A 19523-nucleotide genomic window follows, 5' to 3' on the forward strand; every position below is an offset into this window, starting at 1 on the left:
TTACAAACATTGACGTCGATGACTTTTTGGTATTCTATTTTCATTTTTTATGACAATATACTTTCGTCATTTATATTATTTTGAACATTATGGTTAACCAATATTAACCATTAACCAAAGACATTAACCGATAAAAACCATTAACCATAACCAATATTAACCATACCCAATGGCTACCAAAATGCATTAACCAATCATAATGGTTATGGTTCGGTTTTAACCAATAACCGAACTAAACCACCCCATACACACCCCTAATGTTTCTTTTCTTATCTTCATTTTATTTTGGCAGTTTGGTGTTATCGTGTATTATATTACATCAAAAATCTTTTGGTTTTTGTTAATTGGAGTTGGAACTTTAAATCTCATAGATGTGTTTAATTACGAAAAAAAAAAGTTGTTTTTGAATATATTTAAAAATATTAATAATAATTTTGAAATCGCATTTAATTCAACAATTATTGAAAAAATTTCACATAAAATGAATATTTTCCGTTTTCCAAAACTACAAAAAGCTTATATAATTTTAGAAAACTAATAATTATTGTTTTTCATATTTTTATAATTTAAAATTTTTTTCGAAGATAAAATTGCAAAAACAATCTCTATGGTTGGCAAAATTATATGGTTTTGGCTCAAAAATTTTAAGAATACACCAATGGTTCAAAATTTGATTATTATTATTATTATTATTATTATTATTATTATTATTTTGGTTTTGGTCACTATACACTTAAAAAACAATTATTCTCTTATAATTTGTATTTTTCATTTTCTTTAATTGTTGAAATACAAAAAATTTTAATTTATATTTTTTAACTTACAAAAAATTGAAAAATGACCCACCACCCTATTTCTCTTTTCCTCTCTCTCAACAATAAAAACACACACACACACCTACACACTCACTCAACAAACATCACACCTAATGGTTGCCAACTACCATCATTTGTCGCCAACCAACACCATCCGTTGCCAACAACCTCTATTTTCCTCACCCTTATCCCCATCTCTCATTCATTAAACGATAAAAGCTCACTAGCGGCCACCATACCATCGTTCGCCAGCACTATCCGTCATAATCCACACCACCCATACCGTCCATTCTCCCCCTGCCTCACCGGAAACCACTAACAAAGCAGAAAACCACCATTAACAACTCCCTTTCTTTCCTAGATCTAAAGCAAGTGCTCATAAACATACTTAGTGCCCAAATTAGTGTAAAGGGTGCTCAAACCCAAAAATTAAACCCCACCCCAACGTCGTTCGTCAGTAGGGATGAGATTTAAAAGGATTACCTGGAAACCACTAACAAAGCTGAAAACCACCACTAACATGCATATCTAATTTCTTTGAAGTCGCATTGACATGAGGTTTTTTCCAACTTGTAGTTTACAGTTTGTACATGATTATAGATTATAATTTTGTCATTTTTGGTTTAATATTCAAGGACTTACAGCCACCCAAAATCAGGATATCAAAGCTGAAAATTTTCAATTTTTCAGCTATTTATTTTTGTACTTTGAATTCTTTAAAAATGTTAACATATGCATATCTCATTCGTTTAAATTCGGATTGACATGTGATTTTTTCCAGAGTGTAGTTTAGAATTTGTACATGCCTTTAGACTATAATTTTGTCAATTTTGGTTTCATATTCTATGACTTACATTCCCCCGAAGTTGGGATGTTAATATGAAATTTTTTAAAGTTCAACCCACACAGTAGTAAGTAATTATCAAAAAGTTCCAGGTTTTTTGAGTTTTCCGGTTCTAAATCCACTTTATCCAGTTCCAACCTACCCACTTTGATGTTTCCGGGTTTTTCGGTTCTAGACCCACTTTACCCGGTACCGTACTCGGAACCGAACAAGAACCGGTTCCTATATATCGGTCCAGTTTTTGATTCTACAAAATCCCGTTAATCGGCTCCGCGGGGGGGGGGGGGGGGGGGGGGGGGGGGGGATAACATAGCACAATTTATTTATTTATTTTTTCTAATGTTTTTTACTTATTGTAATAAATAAATTAAAAAAATATATACTAAGGGTAAATTCATCATTTTAGATAAAAACCAAAACTAAATTCGCAAAAAAATGAAAATTTTGGACCACTAGTACTTGTCCAAATATTTTTGGACCAAAGTGATAATTTTCAACGTACAACAGGAACCATTATTTGTACAGTTTATTCTTATTACTATAAATACATTTTTAATAAACAAAATTGCATGAATGGTCCATGTGGTATGTCAAAATTAACAACTTTTGTCCAAAATGGATTTAGCTCGCAAGGATGGTCCAATAGTTTCGTTTTGTTGCGAGTTTGGTCCAATTTGGTTTGAATTTTTTTGTAAAGACGATTTTACCCCTTATTATTTTATTTTTCATTTTGTTTTATTACCAACAATTAAGAATAAAACAAAAAGAAAATATCTTCCCCCTCTTTCTCCCTCTCTTAATGATGATCCCCATTCCAAATCACGCATCCACGATCTTCCAGATCGTGGATTCAAGAGGTAAGAACAAAAGTTCTAAAATTTCATCAATTTGTGTCATCGGATCGTGAAGGGTTTGGAAATATGTTTCTTATGATTCAAAACTTGACGTGAATTCATCCACGCGATTTTCGATCCCGCCCTAACGCCTCCGATTTTATCAACGAAGGAGACAGAGGATAAACGAATCGAGTTCAGAGCTCTGCTGTGGATCGCGTTTTCGATCGTTGCGTGATGGATTGTGGAGTTTGGGAGAACAGATTTGACCTGCTTCACCTCAAGAACATGTGTTCATTATCCCTCATCCTAACATAATCATCAACATTGCAACACTCAAACCATCACCATCTCATCCCAAAACCATCACCTACTTCACCTCTAGAACATGTGTGTATGTATGTCTTGAATCAATTTTTTACTGAATAGATTTTCTGGTGGATTTGAGAGGCAGCGGCTAGGGCTGAGCTGAAAGTTTGCTCAATTTTAACTCTGATCGATATGCATATCATTCTCCTTGATCGATATGAAGTGAAACAAGAACATGGCTTATTATTATTTTTTTTATTATTTTTTTGTTGGTGTAGTAAACAACAACAGGGGATGTCGATTATTGAAGTTTATGGAGGTGGGTGAAGAAGACGATGACTAGATGGAGCAATAAATGTGTTCTTCCATGAGTGGCCAACATCTATGAGGTGATGAACTTGAAAAAACAAGTGTTCTTCCATCTGATAATTAGGGATTTAAAGAAATTGGTGTTTAGAATGACATATTAGCGATTTGGGGCTAGGATTTACAATCAGGGAGTTGGTAAGATCATGAGGATAAAGCACATTCATAACAAGAGTGGAGATGAATGTGATTGTGAATCGATTGTATGTGAGTTTACAAAAGATTAATGTGAATCTTAATGTGTGTTTATCTACTTCTAGGGGTTTTTTTTTCTGTTTTTCTGTGTGTGTGTGTGAGAGAGAGAGAGAGAGAGGGAGACTTTTGTTTTTGTTTTCTTTTTTAATTGTTGGTAATAAAATAAAAATGAAAAATATAATAATAAATGGTAAAATCGTCTTTACAAAAAAGTTAAAATCAAATTGGACCAAACTCGCAACAAAACGAAACTATTGGACCATCTTTACGAGTCAAACCCATTTTGAACCAAACTTGCTAGTTTTAACATATCACAAAGATTATTCTTGCAATTTTATCTTTTTAATATAATGTAAAAATGATCACCGTCCCCACAAATAACATTACAGTCTTCACAAGTAACATTGAGAAATTTCCAACCATAAAGGAGCTTTGAACTTTATGATTCTTAAACTTTTGTCTTTGTTTCTCACTCTTTCTTCTTCCATATCATAAAACTACATCTCGTTAATTCTTGCTATAAATTCATTATTTCTCTTTTCTTTTTTGGTTTTTTTTTTTTTCATTTCAAACAAAAATGGATCATAGCCTTTCAATAAATATATACAAAGAACAAGTTCGAAATTCATGAACAAATTCAAAAACTCATCTAGAAAAAAACAAGTTTGATACTCTTGTATGAGAAATAATTAGGAACTTTCTATTTTATTTTGGTTTGACAAAAAGCATGTTTTCGAACCTCAAAACGTAAGTTCCAACCTAACCAAGTTTCAAACTTGGCGCTTATTTACAAAATTTAAGAAAACACAGGTTATTTGTTATATCTAGGTATATTTATTTTCATAATTATCCGTAAAAGTTGTTAGTTAACAGTTATAAATATTGCTCATATGATGAGAACCCAGTGGGTTTTTTTGAACAACAGTAATGTTTTTATTAGAGAAATTAAGCTAGCTAGTGGCTACAAGAAAATTACAAGCATACCCGAGAAGCTTAGTACACCAATCAAACTATTTGATTTGATTATTTTTTCTACTTCTATTTTTAGTTAGAAATAAATATAAAATTGACTTGCTTAATTAACCTTATTGTTGAAGATAAGATCATGCCTATAACATCAAAAGACTTAAATGAGAGCAAAAATAACAACATACCTCACACTTCCATCATGGTTCTGCTTAACCTTTTCTACTTATATTTAAAATGCCATTCTAAAAGTTCAAAATTCAAATTTTATATTCATAAATATTATTAGTTTTTTCCAATTTACCACCACATGATAGACCTGTGTTTGGAATGGAATGTACAAAGACCTGTGTTTGGAATGGAATGTACAAAGACCTGTGTTTGGAATGGAATGTACAAAGGCACAATTTGTCTCTTTTTAAAATAAGATTTTCTAATATACATCTTAAGAACACATATAAAAACATTAATTAAAGTATTAATTATAAAAAAATATTATCATAATTAAATATGATAAGTATTAATTATAAATAATATTTTTTATATTTATTATATTTTACATTTAATTATGATAATATTATACATAATTCATCATTTTAATTATTAATTTCATTAGTGTTTTGTTACTTAGAGCACATATTAGTAAATCCCCTTTAAAATATCACTGGCTTGGATAACCAAAAAAAGTTTTTATTAATTTTTTATTATCGTTTTATTTTTATTTATTTTTATTATAGCTTATAAAATTGTGTTTTCAGTAAGTTGTCAAAACGTTGTATTATAAAAAATATAAATATTATAATAATAAGAAGGTGTTTAGGATTCCTTTTAAAATAACTTTTTGATTTTTATTTTTTTTTTCAAAAAGTTAAAAGGGTAAATTACACGAATGATTCTTATGGTTTAGGGTAACTTGCGCATTTGGTCCCTAACTTATTTTTCTAACTCGGAAGGTCCCTACTGTTTGTTTTTGTTGCACGCTTGGTCCCTGTCTTACATAAAAAGTCTATTTTTCCCTTGATTTTTTAATTTATTTAAATAAACACACATTCAATCTCATCATTTCTCTTTAGCTTACCTATTCTATCATTTTTCTCTATTTAAATAATTATCTTTTTACGTAAGATAGGGACCAAACGTGTAACAAAAACAAACAATAGGGACCAAATCTGTAGCAATAATAAACAGTAGGGACCTTCCAAGTTAAAAAAATAAGTTAGGGACCAAACATGCAAATTACCCTAAACCACAGGGACCATTCGTGTAATTTACTCAAGTTAAAAATTTTCAAAAGATGTTGTGAATAAAAAAAAAAAAAAAAATCATGAAACACCTTTTATGACTTTTGGTATTTTAAAAGATAAAAGACATTCAAAAGTTAAAAATATCATCCAAACATTTTTTAAAAACTATTTTTAACTTTTACCTTTTAAAAAAAACATTTTGGATTTATAAAGTATTCCCAAGCACCCGCTAAAATAACAAAATATAACATGTTACTCTTTTTTAAAATCAAGTGATTTTAAGAAATATAAAATTACAATTCCTAAGATAAAAAGAAATATAAATACAGTACAAAGAATAATTGTTTTCACATACACAATAATAGTAAAATACAATATCATAATTGGGAAAAATAGAAAACACAACCAAGCCTTTTGTTTGCGAATTTTAGTCATTTCCCACCTTTAATAACATACCCTTCAACATCACCTAACAGTCCTAGCTACACACTTTGACCATCCACCGTGAAGATGAAGGACAGGCTATCTCTGCCTTCCGGCCAGTCTTCACCACAACCACTGGTGATCAAAGGTAACAGGTTAGGGAAAAGAAAGAAGATGATCGTTTATGAAGACGAACATGAAGAAGGAGAAGTAAAACCGCAAGATTTATTGCCACTGATGAACAGCAACATTAGTGACGATGATGAAGAAGTTAACGCAAAGCCGATTGGACATGTTGTTAGGGTTTCTGGAGAAGGAGAATGGGTAACGAAACATTTCAAAGGGTTTGAAACCGATGGCATCTCTTATGAGCTCGTAAGTCATTATCTTTTATTATTTGTTAATTTGCTTGATTTAATAGCTCAAAACCTTCGTTTGCATGTCTGAACAGGAGGATACCGTGCTTGTTAGTCCGGAAGAATATAACATCAAGCCCTCTGTAGCTATTATTAAGGTAAGCACCTTTAAACTAACCCAGTAACGTTAACCTAAAACTTGTTGGTATTTCCACAACTTAAGACTTAAAAAGCAATCAATTTGTGGGTCGCTTACATGTGTTGCAGATTACCATTTTTTTAAGGAGACAATTCGTTGTGTACACAGGATATTCGAGAAACGAGAGATGGGAGGATTATGGTGATTGGCCGGAGGTTTTATCGACCCGAGATTGCAGAAAAGGAAGATGGAGGAAAGTGGGGGTCCGAGGAAGAAACGGAACTATTTTATAGTTTTGATGAGATAGAGTTTGCAGCTGAGTCAGTCATGCATAAGTGTCGGGTGCATTTTGTTCCACCAAACAAAACGATCCCGAATGCTCGAGAATATCCTGGTTTTTTTGTTGAAAAGGTTTACGATGCAAAATTAAAGAGATTGTGTGGGATAGTCGATGTAGGTTATGGAGACAACAAGCAACATGAGCTTTTTGGGCTTGTTCAGAAAACAATCGATCGGATTCCTAGTTGGCCTCTCAAGTTGTAATTCATATGTTAAATTAATTAGGTTGTCTAATGAGAAACTATTCTAACTCTGATAATTTTAGAGTAAGACTATGTAATTGTGTTTGCATGAGTGCACTACTTATATGTCAACTCCTTAACGTAATTTGTTCAAGCACATTGAATTAATATATATTGTTAGCTTTGATGCTTGTAATCCGTATTCGCTTGTAAACATAACGCTTGTTTTTCCGTAGACATGTTTCTATCACTTGTTTCTTTATCGACATGTTTTCTAGAGAATGAGTCTAGCTTGATGCAACTTGCCTTTGTGCTTTTGTAGTATATATAAAGATGCATTTTGGTATAACAGAAATTTAACATGTATGTTGGTGATTTTAGTGTCACATGTCATTTTAAGTAACTGAAACTAACATGTGAGCTAAGGGGCTTTATGATTTGTACTATAATCCATGTACGGGGCTGTGCGGGGTGCACGCATATATAAGATTGAGTCAGAAACCGGTTCGACGACTAGTCGGGGTTCCGGGGGCAACACCCCCGGGTCCGGGGTTTTCAAAGGGGCAGCGCCCCTTTAGCGGGGTCCAAGGGGCAGAGCCACAAAACCTCACCGAATTTTGCATGTGGGAACATAATGGAAAACTCAATTTCTTGAGGGTGATTATGGTAAAATTAACGAAACTCTTTAGTTTTGGTAACCCTAATCCGGATTAATATTACTTGCTTCCAAAGCAACTAATGATGACCCAACCCTAATGAAACCCTAATCGTGTTTAATATATAAACAACTCTTCCTTTCCAGAAGGTGGTTACGTTCTTTAGCTCTCGTTTTTCATCACACATTCACAGAACCCTTTAGTATATTGGCTTACGTCTTCTGTGCCTAGAAACGTAAGTGTCCGCTTGGATTATTCTATGCTGAATTTCTTGTAACCCAGGCATAGGGTAGAAATATCGGTTCGGAAAGTGATATCACGATCCACGTTAGTATCCAGATCTCCACCACAAACCCTAAATTTGCCAACAATGTATATAGCTTTTAGATATATTAACAGTTATGGATTTAAGTAACATCCAATGAACATTAGTTAATTGATGATACTCTTTAGTTTGTTGGTAAAAATGGTTGGTTTACTGCACCACCATCAACCAAAAAAGTTCGAAAACTACAAAACTTATGGATATTTTCATTTACAAAAATGTATTAGAAAACATATGACAAATTTTCAATTTTAAACTTGCATGAATTACCAAATTAAATATTTATTTTCTAACTTCAAACTTATGATATGGATTCAGGCTAAAAGATTTAGGGTTGTTTGATAGACTTTTTAATGGATCCAAAAAGAGGTCGTCTTTGACCCGATCCAACAAGTATATTTGATATCATCAATTTTCCCTCTTACCAACCCAAAGACTGATGCTTTATGATTTTCTAGGCCAGAATACAATTAGATCTGAAGTAGCAACTTCAAATTTGGGCTCCAACTTGAAATGATTCAAGGACATGGCATAAAAGCCCCTAAACTCATAACCAAGATAGATCTAGATGCAAAGGAGGGAAGATAACAACTTATTACCTCCAAGATGAGCACAAACTAAAATAGTTCTCGGATCTACACCCCTCCTTTGAAGCAACCCTCTTGATCTTCAAGTTCCTTTCAAAGATTCCCTCCTCCAAAGCTATTTTCCCTCAAATGATGGAAGCGCACACGAAATCTAGGATTTACAGGTTCTCTGGGATGATATAGAGACTGAGGAAGGGACATAACATCCCTTTTATAGGGTACATCCCCCGGGATTAGGGTTTCTCTCTTCAGATCGGACTCGCCGAGTCCATTCTCTGACTCGCCGAGTCGGTCACTTACTCCTCAATCCAGATCCCGCTTGGACTCATCGAGTTCCTTCCTAGACTCGACGAGTTGACCCCTTTGACTTAGGGTTTTCTTTCCTTTCTTGGACTTTCTGGTTTTGGGTGTTACACCACCTCAGTCATACACTGCCATAGAGTACAAACTGTGGTCAAGCAGAGATCGATGAAGAACAGGTTGTCTTTGTTCTCCGGTGACTCTTCATCATCATCACCACCACCACCACCAGTGGTGATCGGAGCTAAGAAATCGGAGAGTAAAAGAAAAATGATCATTTACCAAGACGAAGATGAAAAAGTAAACCAAGTTTCATTGCAAGAAATAACCGACAAGAGTGACAATGATGATGAAGAACGCGTTAGATAGGATACGAAGCCAATCGGAAATGTGGTTAGGGTTTCTAGAGAAGGAGAATCGAGAAGGAACCATTTCAAATGGTTCGAAGCTGATGGCGTCTCTTACGAACTCGTAATTCATTATCATTTACTATTTGCCTAGCAAGCTAGTTTGATTTCATAGCCCAAAACCTCCATTTTTCGTGTTTGATTTCTTATGTAGTCGAAAAACTTCATTTTTACCAGGTTGAACTCAAATAATTTCACAGACAACAAACTTTAACCTGAATCTAAGATATAATTAACCTATTTGATCTTCAGATCAACATTTTGTAGTTATTTCCGGTGATGACATTGATAAATCAAAAACCACCATCGCCGGAGATCGACTGTTAATGAAAGGAATCAACATGTGATCGTGATATATTACTAGGCCATAGCTGGAATATCAGATATCTGTTACCTATCCATTTAAAAACTTGTGGCAACTTTTGTACTAACCAATAGTATTTGTTCATTGATAAACATGTTTTTTTAAACAAAATAATAAAAATAAAAACTCAATCTTTTATATTGGAGCCCTATATATAGAAACACTTATTTTGGTTGGTTTGCAAGTTAAATCAATCAAAATCTATGTTTTTTACAAGTCTTGTATTACTAAAATAATATAAAATTTGTATTTGATATTTATTAGACTAATTATCAATGAGATAAATTATTAAATTTAGTTTCATCCAAAAAAGTGGTACATGACATGAACACTATTTTTATACGGTATAATCTTGCCCAATGTAACAAATAGTAAAACACAATTTATTTTTTGTTGAAAAAAAAAACTGTTTTATTCACTTGCATTGAATTATTCTAAATTGTGGTATTAAATGTTTATAAATATTATTCATTTGTAAGGCTAACAATTTTTTTTTTTGTTAGGATCTAAAAGTGTGTGAGTATAGCTTGATGGGAGTTGGGGTTGGTATATAGAAAAATTCATATTATTTCGGGGGAATAAGAATACTACAAGAATATAGCTTTTCAAGATAGATTGACAAAATGGATATGTATAACAAATATCTATAATAGGCTAATAGCATTCGTGGGTTGCATTAACAGTTTAACACCAAATAGAATAGACAATAGTTAATTTATCATGAACTACTTCCTGATTATTTTGTTGGGATGTTAAAAAAAAAACCTAGTAGAAGTTATTTAATGCTTTATAAAATGATCAAATTTCTCATTTCGTATCCATGAGACCATTTCTTACAAAAAATCAAGCAAGTGAAGTAACATAACATCAAGGGTACATCCGTAAATATGTTTGCTCTTTTGGATCTAAAATGTCAGTAACAAGAAAATTTTGAGATATAGTCACCTACAAAAGAACGTCAAATTCCCAAATTTCGTATCCTAGTACATAATATTGAGAAAACGTAAAAAACTTAAAAATGCAAAAGATCAATTGATTAATGACATTACATAAAATATTGTTCCTAAGGAGGAAGTGTATTAGTAGGCTGATATCATGAAGCAACTTTCACCTTTTGGCCCAATTCGATAGGAGAAAGGCCTTTGTCCATTGCATCCAAGGTACATGAAATACATAATTTTCATTTTTAATCATCCACTAATGATATACACATCTTTCATTTTTCAGTCACTTCAACGCAACAACACCTTCCTCTTTCATCTTTCACTACATCTTTGAATGTGTCTTACCCATTTTTGACATTCCATTTCTTTTTAATACAAATAACAATTATTAATTTTAAAACCTTTAACTAACTAAATAAAAACAAAAAAATACAAATACAAATACAAAATTAACGATAATTAATAATTTTCATCAACTAAAACTAAAATATAAAGAGTACATGAAAATAAAGAAAAAAACATTACTCAAAACCATATCTTTTCGCTATCTTATCCTTCAATGCTAGAGCTGCTTGAAGAGAAGGTCCGGTCAGATGGTCAATCTTTGCCGTTAAGATCTTAAAATCTTCAAACTCACGTGCTTCATTTTTTGCACGAATTTTTTCCTCCCGTGCTTTTTCCTTTATGCGGATTTTTTCTTTTTCCAATTCGAGGTGTTGGTCATAAATCGAGGTAAATTTATCCAACTTATCTGCTAATCGATCTATTTTTTCATCCATATTGGATCCCGATAAAGTCGACGATGAAGCTCTGTTTCCTTTACCCCTCCCGATTGGGCGTCGAGGTTCTTCAGGCTCAATCTCCTCGTCGTGATCCACAGGCTCAATCTCATCATCCTCGTCGTTGATGTCAACGAGACAACATGCATCCGATGATGTTGTATAATCATTCGAGTCAGATGTCTTGGTTTGTTTCGGACCACTTGTATAATCCACCACAGACGCAGTCACCCACTTTTTGGATTTTTTAAGAACATCCCAAGCGGATCCATGGTTAAACGTAGTCCCGTTATGTTCCGATCGGTATTCGTCTAACGCCGCCCTCAAAATGTCTGCTTCACTATGATCACTTCCACGTTGACTTAACAAGTTGTTGTAGATGTCGTTAAACTTCACCACCTTTTGGTTTACATCCCTCCATTTTGAACTGAGTTGGTGGTTTGTACGATAGTCATCACGGCCCATTGCATTGTGAAAATGTTTCAACACGCGCTTCCAAAACGGACCGACACTTTGCACGTTACCCGTTGAACCGTCCTCCTCCGAGATGTCGACCCATGCAGTTGCCAGTGCGGCTTCCTCAACCGTAGTCCATGCTTGACCGTTAGAAAGACCGGTACCAACATTATTTGCGATATTTTTATAGCTCTTTCTTTTGGAGCTCTTAACCGGTCGGGATGGTTCGGGTTCGGGTTCGGATTCGGGTACGGGTACGGGTATGGGTATGGGTACAGGCGGGTCATCCTCTTCGTCGAGGTCAACGGGCGATATCGTATAATCATTGGAGTAGGATGTCTTGGTTCGTTTCAAACCATTGGTATGATTCTTCCCATTCCCATACACTGTTAACCATTTTCGGGATTTTTTAAAAGCGTCCCAAGCGGATGCATAGCTAAACGCTACCCCGTTATGTTCCGATCGGTATTGTTCGAGCGCTGCTCTCAAAATGTCGGCTTCACTATCACCACTTGCGCGTTCATTTAACAAGTTGTTGTAGATGTCATTGAACTTCATCACCTTCCGATTTATGTCCCTCCATTTTGAATTAAGTTGGTGGTGTGTACGATAGTCATAACGACCCATTGCATTATAAAAATGTTTCAAAATACGGTTCCAAAAAGGACCAACATAATTACCGCTTGTACCGATCTCCTCCGAGATGTCGATCCACGCAGTTATCAATGCGGCTTCCTCGGCCGTAGACCATGTTTGTGCGGGAGCGGGACCCGTACGATTAGGATTTGCGGTTTTTTCAGAGCTCTTTCTTTTCGAGCTCTTAACAAGTAGAGATGTGTCATCATCATCGGTTGATTGGGGTTGAGATGCATGAGATTGGTTTTGTGAAGTTTTTGTAGGATCACACGCAGTGTTTGTAGGAAAACAGATGGTTTCAAATTGTAGGGAGCGTGGTGGTTGTGAGGAATCGAAACGGGAAATATTTTTGGACAATGGTGTGTTTGAACTAATAAGTTGAATATTGCGATGAAAAGCATCACCTAATATACTCTGCATTTCAAAAAAAAAAAAACAAGAAAAAAATCGTTGTAAGATATTATGGATCGTATTTTTATCTGATGAACAATTAACAGCGAAAAATTCAATGGCATTTCTGTAATTAGTGATGTAACAAAATAACATACACTGATTTTTGGTGTGCTTCCAACTTCACAATCTCCACCTGCAAAAAATATAAACAATTATTGATTTTTTGTTCATAAGATTCTTTTATTTTGTTGTTCCTACTTGAGGGTAGTTTAGAAACTTTAGATATTTGCTTCACATTTAATCCGAAATAGTTACCCATTTAGATATTATAGTGACATGCAAATATCTCAATCAAACTACTTGGATCATATATAAAAACTTGAATATGAATTTACTTGTTGGGAATTGGGACTTCTTCAAATCCTCTTCAGATAAGAGACTATCTTCATCTATAACATCCATTTCATCAACAGCCTCAACTTTTGGTAAAATTTTCCAAGAAGGCTTCTTTCCCTTGATCTGATAAATTTAACAATTTCAAAGTTTTATAAAAAAAATATAATTTTGGGTCTCACAAATGGTGGCTTATTGATTTCTTTGAAGTTTTGCTTACACCAAAAGACTGGAGACCTTCAGACAGCACCTCAGCCATCTGAACCACCTCAATATTTGAAAACCCTGCAACTAATAACTTTCGCCCAAGTGAAGATGTTGTCTGAAAAACAGTTAACAGTGATTAATTGATACACAAAGCCTAGATTAGTTTCACTTTTGGGAAGAAGACAAATGTTTTACATTCTTTTTGGCAGCATCAAAACTTTGATGAATAAAGATTTCTCCACCAGGCTTTAAAACCCGTGAAAATTCCCCAACCAAATTATCACCAGGAAAATCTTGTGATGTACCCATGGATATGATGAAATCCACTGAAGATGACTCCATTTGCAAAGAATCTATTACAGTATTACTCATTAACATAAGTTATTATAATGTTTAAAGAGGTAAATGGGAATGAATAATCTATACGAGTATACTGAAAGGTGAAATGAGAAAGGTACTTAGTGATGAAGCATGAGCGACGATTAAAGGATTGATCTTTTCAACTGCTTCACTCTTCACTATTTTTATAGCGTTTATTACTTCATGAAGAGGCATCGCTTCATTCTCTATGAATGCTAACATGTTACTGTCCACCATTTGTGTGCCCTAAAAATTTGACAATAGAAGTCACATTACTAAATCATGTGTATGATCGTGTAATTTGTTATCGATATGGAGCAAAAGTGCTTTGCTGATTATGATTATGATTTCTGATCATGATTCTCTGATGTTCGTAAGACACAATCATCGAATTTAGTTGCTGAAAGCACTGATTATCCAGAATAAATTAAATTGTCTGATGTACTTCAATCAAGTGATTAAATTTTTATCCGATTAGTGATCCTTGAAGTGGCAATTATCACTATGAAGACGTCCACAGAAAATTTTCGAAAGCAAACACGAATACACCAAGTTTAGGGTCGCAATATTACTTCAAAACCTCCACTGAGGCTTAAGCTATATATACGAAACGCAAACTTGGGAAATTCAATAGCGATCGGAAGAAATCAATTACTGTAAAAGCATAAAATTGAACCAAACTTTAGAAAATTGAAGTCGGAACTCACCATTTAAGGATAGCTTTCCGTTCGGTTGAGCTGTAGGAAGGGGGAAAATGTTGCTCAGCAAAAATACATATACAGATTAGAATTGAGTTTATAAGGTCACCGAGAAAGTATAATCTGTATAAATGTTGCCGGAAATTGGATATGGTAAGCGGCGATGATAGGCAGACATCGGAGATTTTTTAGGAGAAATAACCTTCTTGAGTTTGTAAGCTGCCTGGTAATCTGGTATGTGTTTGAGTGTTTGAGAAAGAAATAAAATCGTGTATTTATGATATAGGGTTAAATAAGTGTTATAAGTAGGTGTTTGGGTAAATACCAACTTTTTAAGGCATAATGACTTGAAAAGGTAACGAACTTTCGATTTTTGTCATATTTAGTCACTAAATTTTTTTTCGTTATCTATTTGCCATTGAACTATTGAAACTGTTCACATTTTACCCTTATGACCGACTGTTACCGGTCATAAGGGTAAAATGTGAACAGTTTCAATAGTTTAGTAGCAAATAGATAATGAAAAAAAGTTTAGTGACTAAATGTGAACAAAATCGAAAGTTTATTTCCCTTTAAAAAGTTCAATGACTAAATGTGAACAAACTTCCTATTGTATTTTGTTTTAGCAAAATTATTTATTTTTGTTTAATTGTAGCAACATTTGTTGATGAAGAAATCTATGAAATAAAAAAACAAAATGTAACATCCGGATTTCCAAGTATCATCATTTAAGTATTTTTCTTTTGAGTTAAGAAGAGAGACTCGATGAGTTAACGCCTCAACTCGTCGAGTAAGGTCGCGACTGATGACTCGGATTAATGAATGGACTTGACGAGTCGGTGAGGCGACTCGACGAGTCCGCGCTATTGGCAGAAACCCTAAATCTTTGGGCTCGAGCCATATTTAAAGGCACTTATGGCCTTCAATTGCGAATACCTTTCCCATAAGTGAGAACCCTAGCGAGCTTGAGTGTGTAGAGTGAGGGGAAGGGCTATCTTGAGCTTTTTGGTGTGATAGATATGGACCCTTCTAGGTTCAGAGAGCCGAGAATATGAAGCTTTAGTAGAGTAAACCTTGGGGTTTAAAGTTATGAAGCATTTATGGTATATATAGTTACTTTCATCTTACACATAGATATGAAGTATTTTCTATAAATTACATGTTATGTGCGCATATTATTTGAATACTTGCTATCTATGTTGGATAAACGATTTTATACATGTTTTAAAAGATTTAAACGGTATATTTATTTTAAATCTACAAATATGTTGTGGATGAAACATAGGTAGATGAAATAGTTGGTGTGTGATGAAATAAAATGATGAGAGATAGGTGATGATAGAAAGGTGGTGATAATTAGGTAAATAGATGATGATGAATATGTGATGTAGGATGAAAGGAGATACCATAACCTTTACCAGCAATGTGGCGATGTAGTCATCTACCAGAGTATAGATAGCGACCACTAACTATTCTAGACAACCTAGTGGAAACACCAGCAGACCCATAACCTGTAGGTGGTGAATTACGAGTTCAGGCGATGTTGTAAATACGTATTCATGTGATGATACTCTAACCCCTTACTACGAATTACAATTTAAAACGATGTTGTAACTACATATTCATGGGATGTCACAAATTTCGCATGCCAAACCAATGGTCATAATTCACATCAATGAGAATGGTTCATTTTTTTTTATAAAACCAAAAGCAGATTGGAAATTTTGATGTAATTATTTTGGAAAATGTCAAACCATTGGTTTTTTATTTCGGTTTTGGTTTTTTGTTTTTTTTTAATATATTTTCAGGGTTTTTTTTGTTTTGTTGTTTTTTTTTTGTTTTTTTGTTTTTTTTTATTTCATAGATTTCTTCATCAACAAATGTTGCTACAATTTAACAAAAATAAATAATTTGCTAAAACATAATACAAGAGGAGGTTTGTTCACATTTAGTCATTGAACTTTTTAGAGGGAAACGAACTTTCGATTTTGTTCATATTTAGTCACTAAACTTTTTTCGTTATATGTTTGCCATTGAACTATTGAAACTGTTCACATTTTACCCTTATGACCGGCAACAGCCGGTCATATGGGTAAAATGTGAACAGTTTCAATAGTTCAATGACAAATAGATAACGAAAAAAAGTTTAGTGACTAAATGTGACAAAAGTCGAAAGTTTGTTACCCTTTCAAGTCATTATCCCACTTTTTAAAATATAAAGTTTTATCCTTAGACTTTTCTAAAAAGTCTATAAAAAGATGCAAAACTCTCCCACGCAGATATTGAGTTAATTTAATATTTGTTTATCCTATTTTGTTACCCATGTTTATTTATTTCTTTATTTATTTTTAAAAAATTAAACTGATTCCTACTTTTTATGCCTTCCTACCTAATAAAATTATGACAAGTGTTATCTTTCTATATTTTTTTAACTAAATCATTAAGACTATATTGGAAATATATTAGGAATATATCAAATAAAATTAAATTGGATGGTGATTTGTCATAATTTTAATGATTAGGAATAATTATAGGAATAAAAGGTAGGAGATAATCTAATTTTTCTTTATTTTTACTTTAAGGTGATCGATCTAACCCTTAAGACAAAGTGTGTGTGTCATGACTATCGCTAGCTTCGTTGTACACTATCCTTTAGCGTGCTAAAGGGACTCGCCAACCTCTACACGTTGGTTCACACGCGAGAATAGGTCATTTTTCTTTTTCTTTTTAACTTATATTTTTCAAAATTAAAAGGTTGTGATTGGTCCTTGTTTTGTTTGGTTTTTTTTTCTCGTTTCTTTCTTCAAAAATCCAAGCTTAATTGGTAGCCAAAAATCTAATATGGAAATATGTTAAAGATGTTACCATTCTTCATAGCTCAAAGAGGTGTTTCATTTATTTCCTTTTTTGATTAATGTTAACAAATAGTTTTAATGAGTTAAATTAGAATATGAAACGTTTGGATGTAAATACAAAAAATATTCAAAAATAATAGTGTAAAGTATATTTTTAACATTTGTTTATAATCATGCTCAATTGAAATTATTAATCATTTTATTGTTTAAATTATCTAAATTTATTTAAAAATATATAATAATAATAATAATAATTTACAAATTTTAACTTAGAACAATTACTAAACAGATAATTATTTGAATTTTGAAATTTTTAAGTATAAGGGTAATATAGTTATATAGTTATATTCAAATTGTTCATTTAGTCCAAAAAACAGTATTTATATAAACAACATTTTATCCGTACATATATCATTATCCAATAAGTATTATTTATCACTTTAATAATTAACAGGAAAGAAAAAGAAAAGTACTTAATAGGAAAGAAAAAGAAACATGGGCTTAAGTTGAATATATTAACAAAAAGAGAGATAAAAAAAAAAAAAAAGGATTATTAACAAGGGATGATGAAACCATGTCTTTTGTTTAAACAATATACAAACATTATGTCTTGGTAACTTTTTAATGAAAGAGTAAGCATAGTCATAGTTGCCAAATGCCAAGTACAAGCTAAAAAAATATGGCAGATAAATAATAAATTATCGATCTTCTTATTGCTCTCCAACAGGCCCGGATTAGAGCATGGGCGAACAGGGCATATGCACAGGGCCCATTTATTTTAGGGGCCCAAAGTTTTTTTTTTCTTTATATACACAATAGCCCAAAAAGAAACGGATGAAGGTCATCAATCGCTCGTTGACCACGCTCCACCAGAAGAGAAGACAGAAGTGAAGTTGATATCCAAAATCGTACAACCAATCGACCACCTCTGTGAAATTGTCCACCGATTTAGTAGCGTGCAACGATTTCTAGGTAAAAGCTTTCTTCTTTCTTTTTGTTCCAAACCTTGAATCGGAATTGCCAAATCACTGAATTATCAGATTATGAGGTTATGTTAATTGTTTAGTGTTAATTAGAAATCAGATTGTTGGTTAGCAAATGTAATACTAATGATAAACTTTCAATAAATCAACATGATTTATGTAAGTTTTAATTTTCATGCCATTCCAGGTTACTCCTAGTTTTCCTAACCCAAATCTTTGAGTTTTTTTAGTATCTGAGAACACAATATCAGGGTTCTACCACTCCAGGTTTAGAAAATAACATCTAGGTAGGATTTTAGGCTAGAAAGAATGCATACACATGGTTTGAAACTCCATAAATCAACTCTTGTAAGTTGTAACTTTTGTGGAGTTAATCAATAAATGTGTGTGTTCCTGTGTAAAGAAAGTTTCTTGCACACACAAGACTTGCAGAAATGTTCCTGTAATTTTTCTCGTTTTAAGTATTAACACTAACAAAAAGGTATCATAACGTATGTTGAAGAGTTCAAAAGGGCATGTAGTAATCTGGTTTATGGAGTTAGATTGATATTATAACTATAGATGATAATCTCCATAGTGAAACATGTAATAGCTGTCACCAAGTTGAAAAGATCTTGGTTGAACCACATTTTCAAGACAAAGTCATATTTTCAAAAGCCTTAAAAGTTGGAGGTTTTCAAGAAGTTGAAAATGTACACTTTATAGATGGTGTTTGTATAGGGATAGATCCAGGCGAAAAGATTCAAGAGAATATTATGATGTTTTTGAGGGTTTTGTAAAGAAACCAAATAATGAAAATGGAGTGTTTAATGAAGACTTGGATAATATTTTGTTGGGTAATAAGATGTTAAGGATCTGTCTTCAAGGTATGGTTTGATGGATATTAAATTATATAAATGAACAAGTGATATACGGTGTGTTGTTGTTGGTGAAACATGTCCTTCACCTCAAAATTGAATGAAAAAGATAAAAAGGGGTATAGACATAGTACATGTTTATCCATCAGTTTTCAAGAAGGGTTATATTTATGTTAAACATGTGGAGTGCATTACAGGTTATCGGTTAGCTGTTACACGTTAGTGCGTAAGGGCCTTTTTTTCTGCCTTGTCCTGGGCATTTAAATTCTTAGAACCGGCCCTGCTCTCCAAATATATTTAATAAAGAAAACT

At 33.1% G+C, this 19523-nt stretch overlaps 2 protein-coding genes across 2 annotated transcripts; one reads left to right on the forward strand and one right to left on the reverse strand.

Moving 5' to 3' along the window:
• The first annotated feature begins 6041 nt into the window (after positions 1-6041).
• LOC145002079 (protein REPRESSOR OF VERNALIZATION 1-like) lies at positions 6042-7109 on the forward strand. The gene is made up of 3 exons (XM_078961379.1): positions 6042-6370; positions 6447-6509; positions 6659-7109. Exons 1-3 carry the CDS (start codon positions 6083-6085, stop codon positions 7031-7033), a joined length of 726 nt encoding a protein of 241 aa, XP_078817505.1. The 5' UTR covers positions 6042-6082; the 3' UTR covers positions 7034-7109.
• A 3912-nt stretch (positions 7110-11021) lies between these two features.
• On the reverse strand, positions 11022-14770 carry LOC145001097 (uncharacterized). Its single transcript, XM_078960432.1, has 7 exons — positions 14526-14770; positions 13917-14064; positions 13654-13811; positions 13472-13573; positions 13254-13377; positions 13014-13051; positions 11022-12879 (listed from the first exon to the last, which is right to left on the reverse strand). The coding sequence occupies exons 1-7, from the start codon at positions 14526-14528 to the stop codon at positions 11116-11118; spliced, it is 2337 nt and encodes a 778-aa protein (XP_078816558.1). The 5' UTR covers positions 14529-14770; the 3' UTR covers positions 11022-11115.
• Positions 14771-19523: the final 4753 nt, after the last annotated feature.

Source organism: Lactuca saligna, chromosome 6 (genome assembly GCF_052625555.1).
Source record: "Lactuca saligna cultivar CGN05327 chromosome 6, ASM5262555v1, whole genome shotgun sequence".
NCBI lineage: Eukaryota > Viridiplantae > Streptophyta > Magnoliopsida > Asterales > Asteraceae > Lactuca > Lactuca saligna.

Coding starts and splice junctions, on each gene's coding strand:
- LOC145001097 (XM_078960432.1), bottom strand. Junction 13,812..13,916: donor CGCTCATGCTTCATCACTAA/GTACCTTTCTCA, acceptor ATACTGTAATAG/ATTCTTTGCAAATGGAGTCA. Junction 13,052..13,253: donor GAAGTCCCAATTCCCAACAA/GTAAATTCATAT, acceptor TATTTTTTGCAG/GTGGAGATTGTGAAGTTGGA.
- LOC145002079 (XM_078961379.1), top strand. CDS start 6,083: ATGAAGGACAGGCTATCTCTGCCTTCCGGCCAGTCTTCACCACAACCA. Junction 6,371..6,446: donor ATGGCATCTCTTATGAGCTC/GTAAGTCATTAT, acceptor ATGTCTGAACAG/GAGGATACCGTGCTTGTTAG. Junction 6,510..6,658: donor CCTCTGTAGCTATTATTAAG/GTAAGCACCTTT, acceptor TTGTGTACACAG/GATATTCGAGAAACGAGAGA.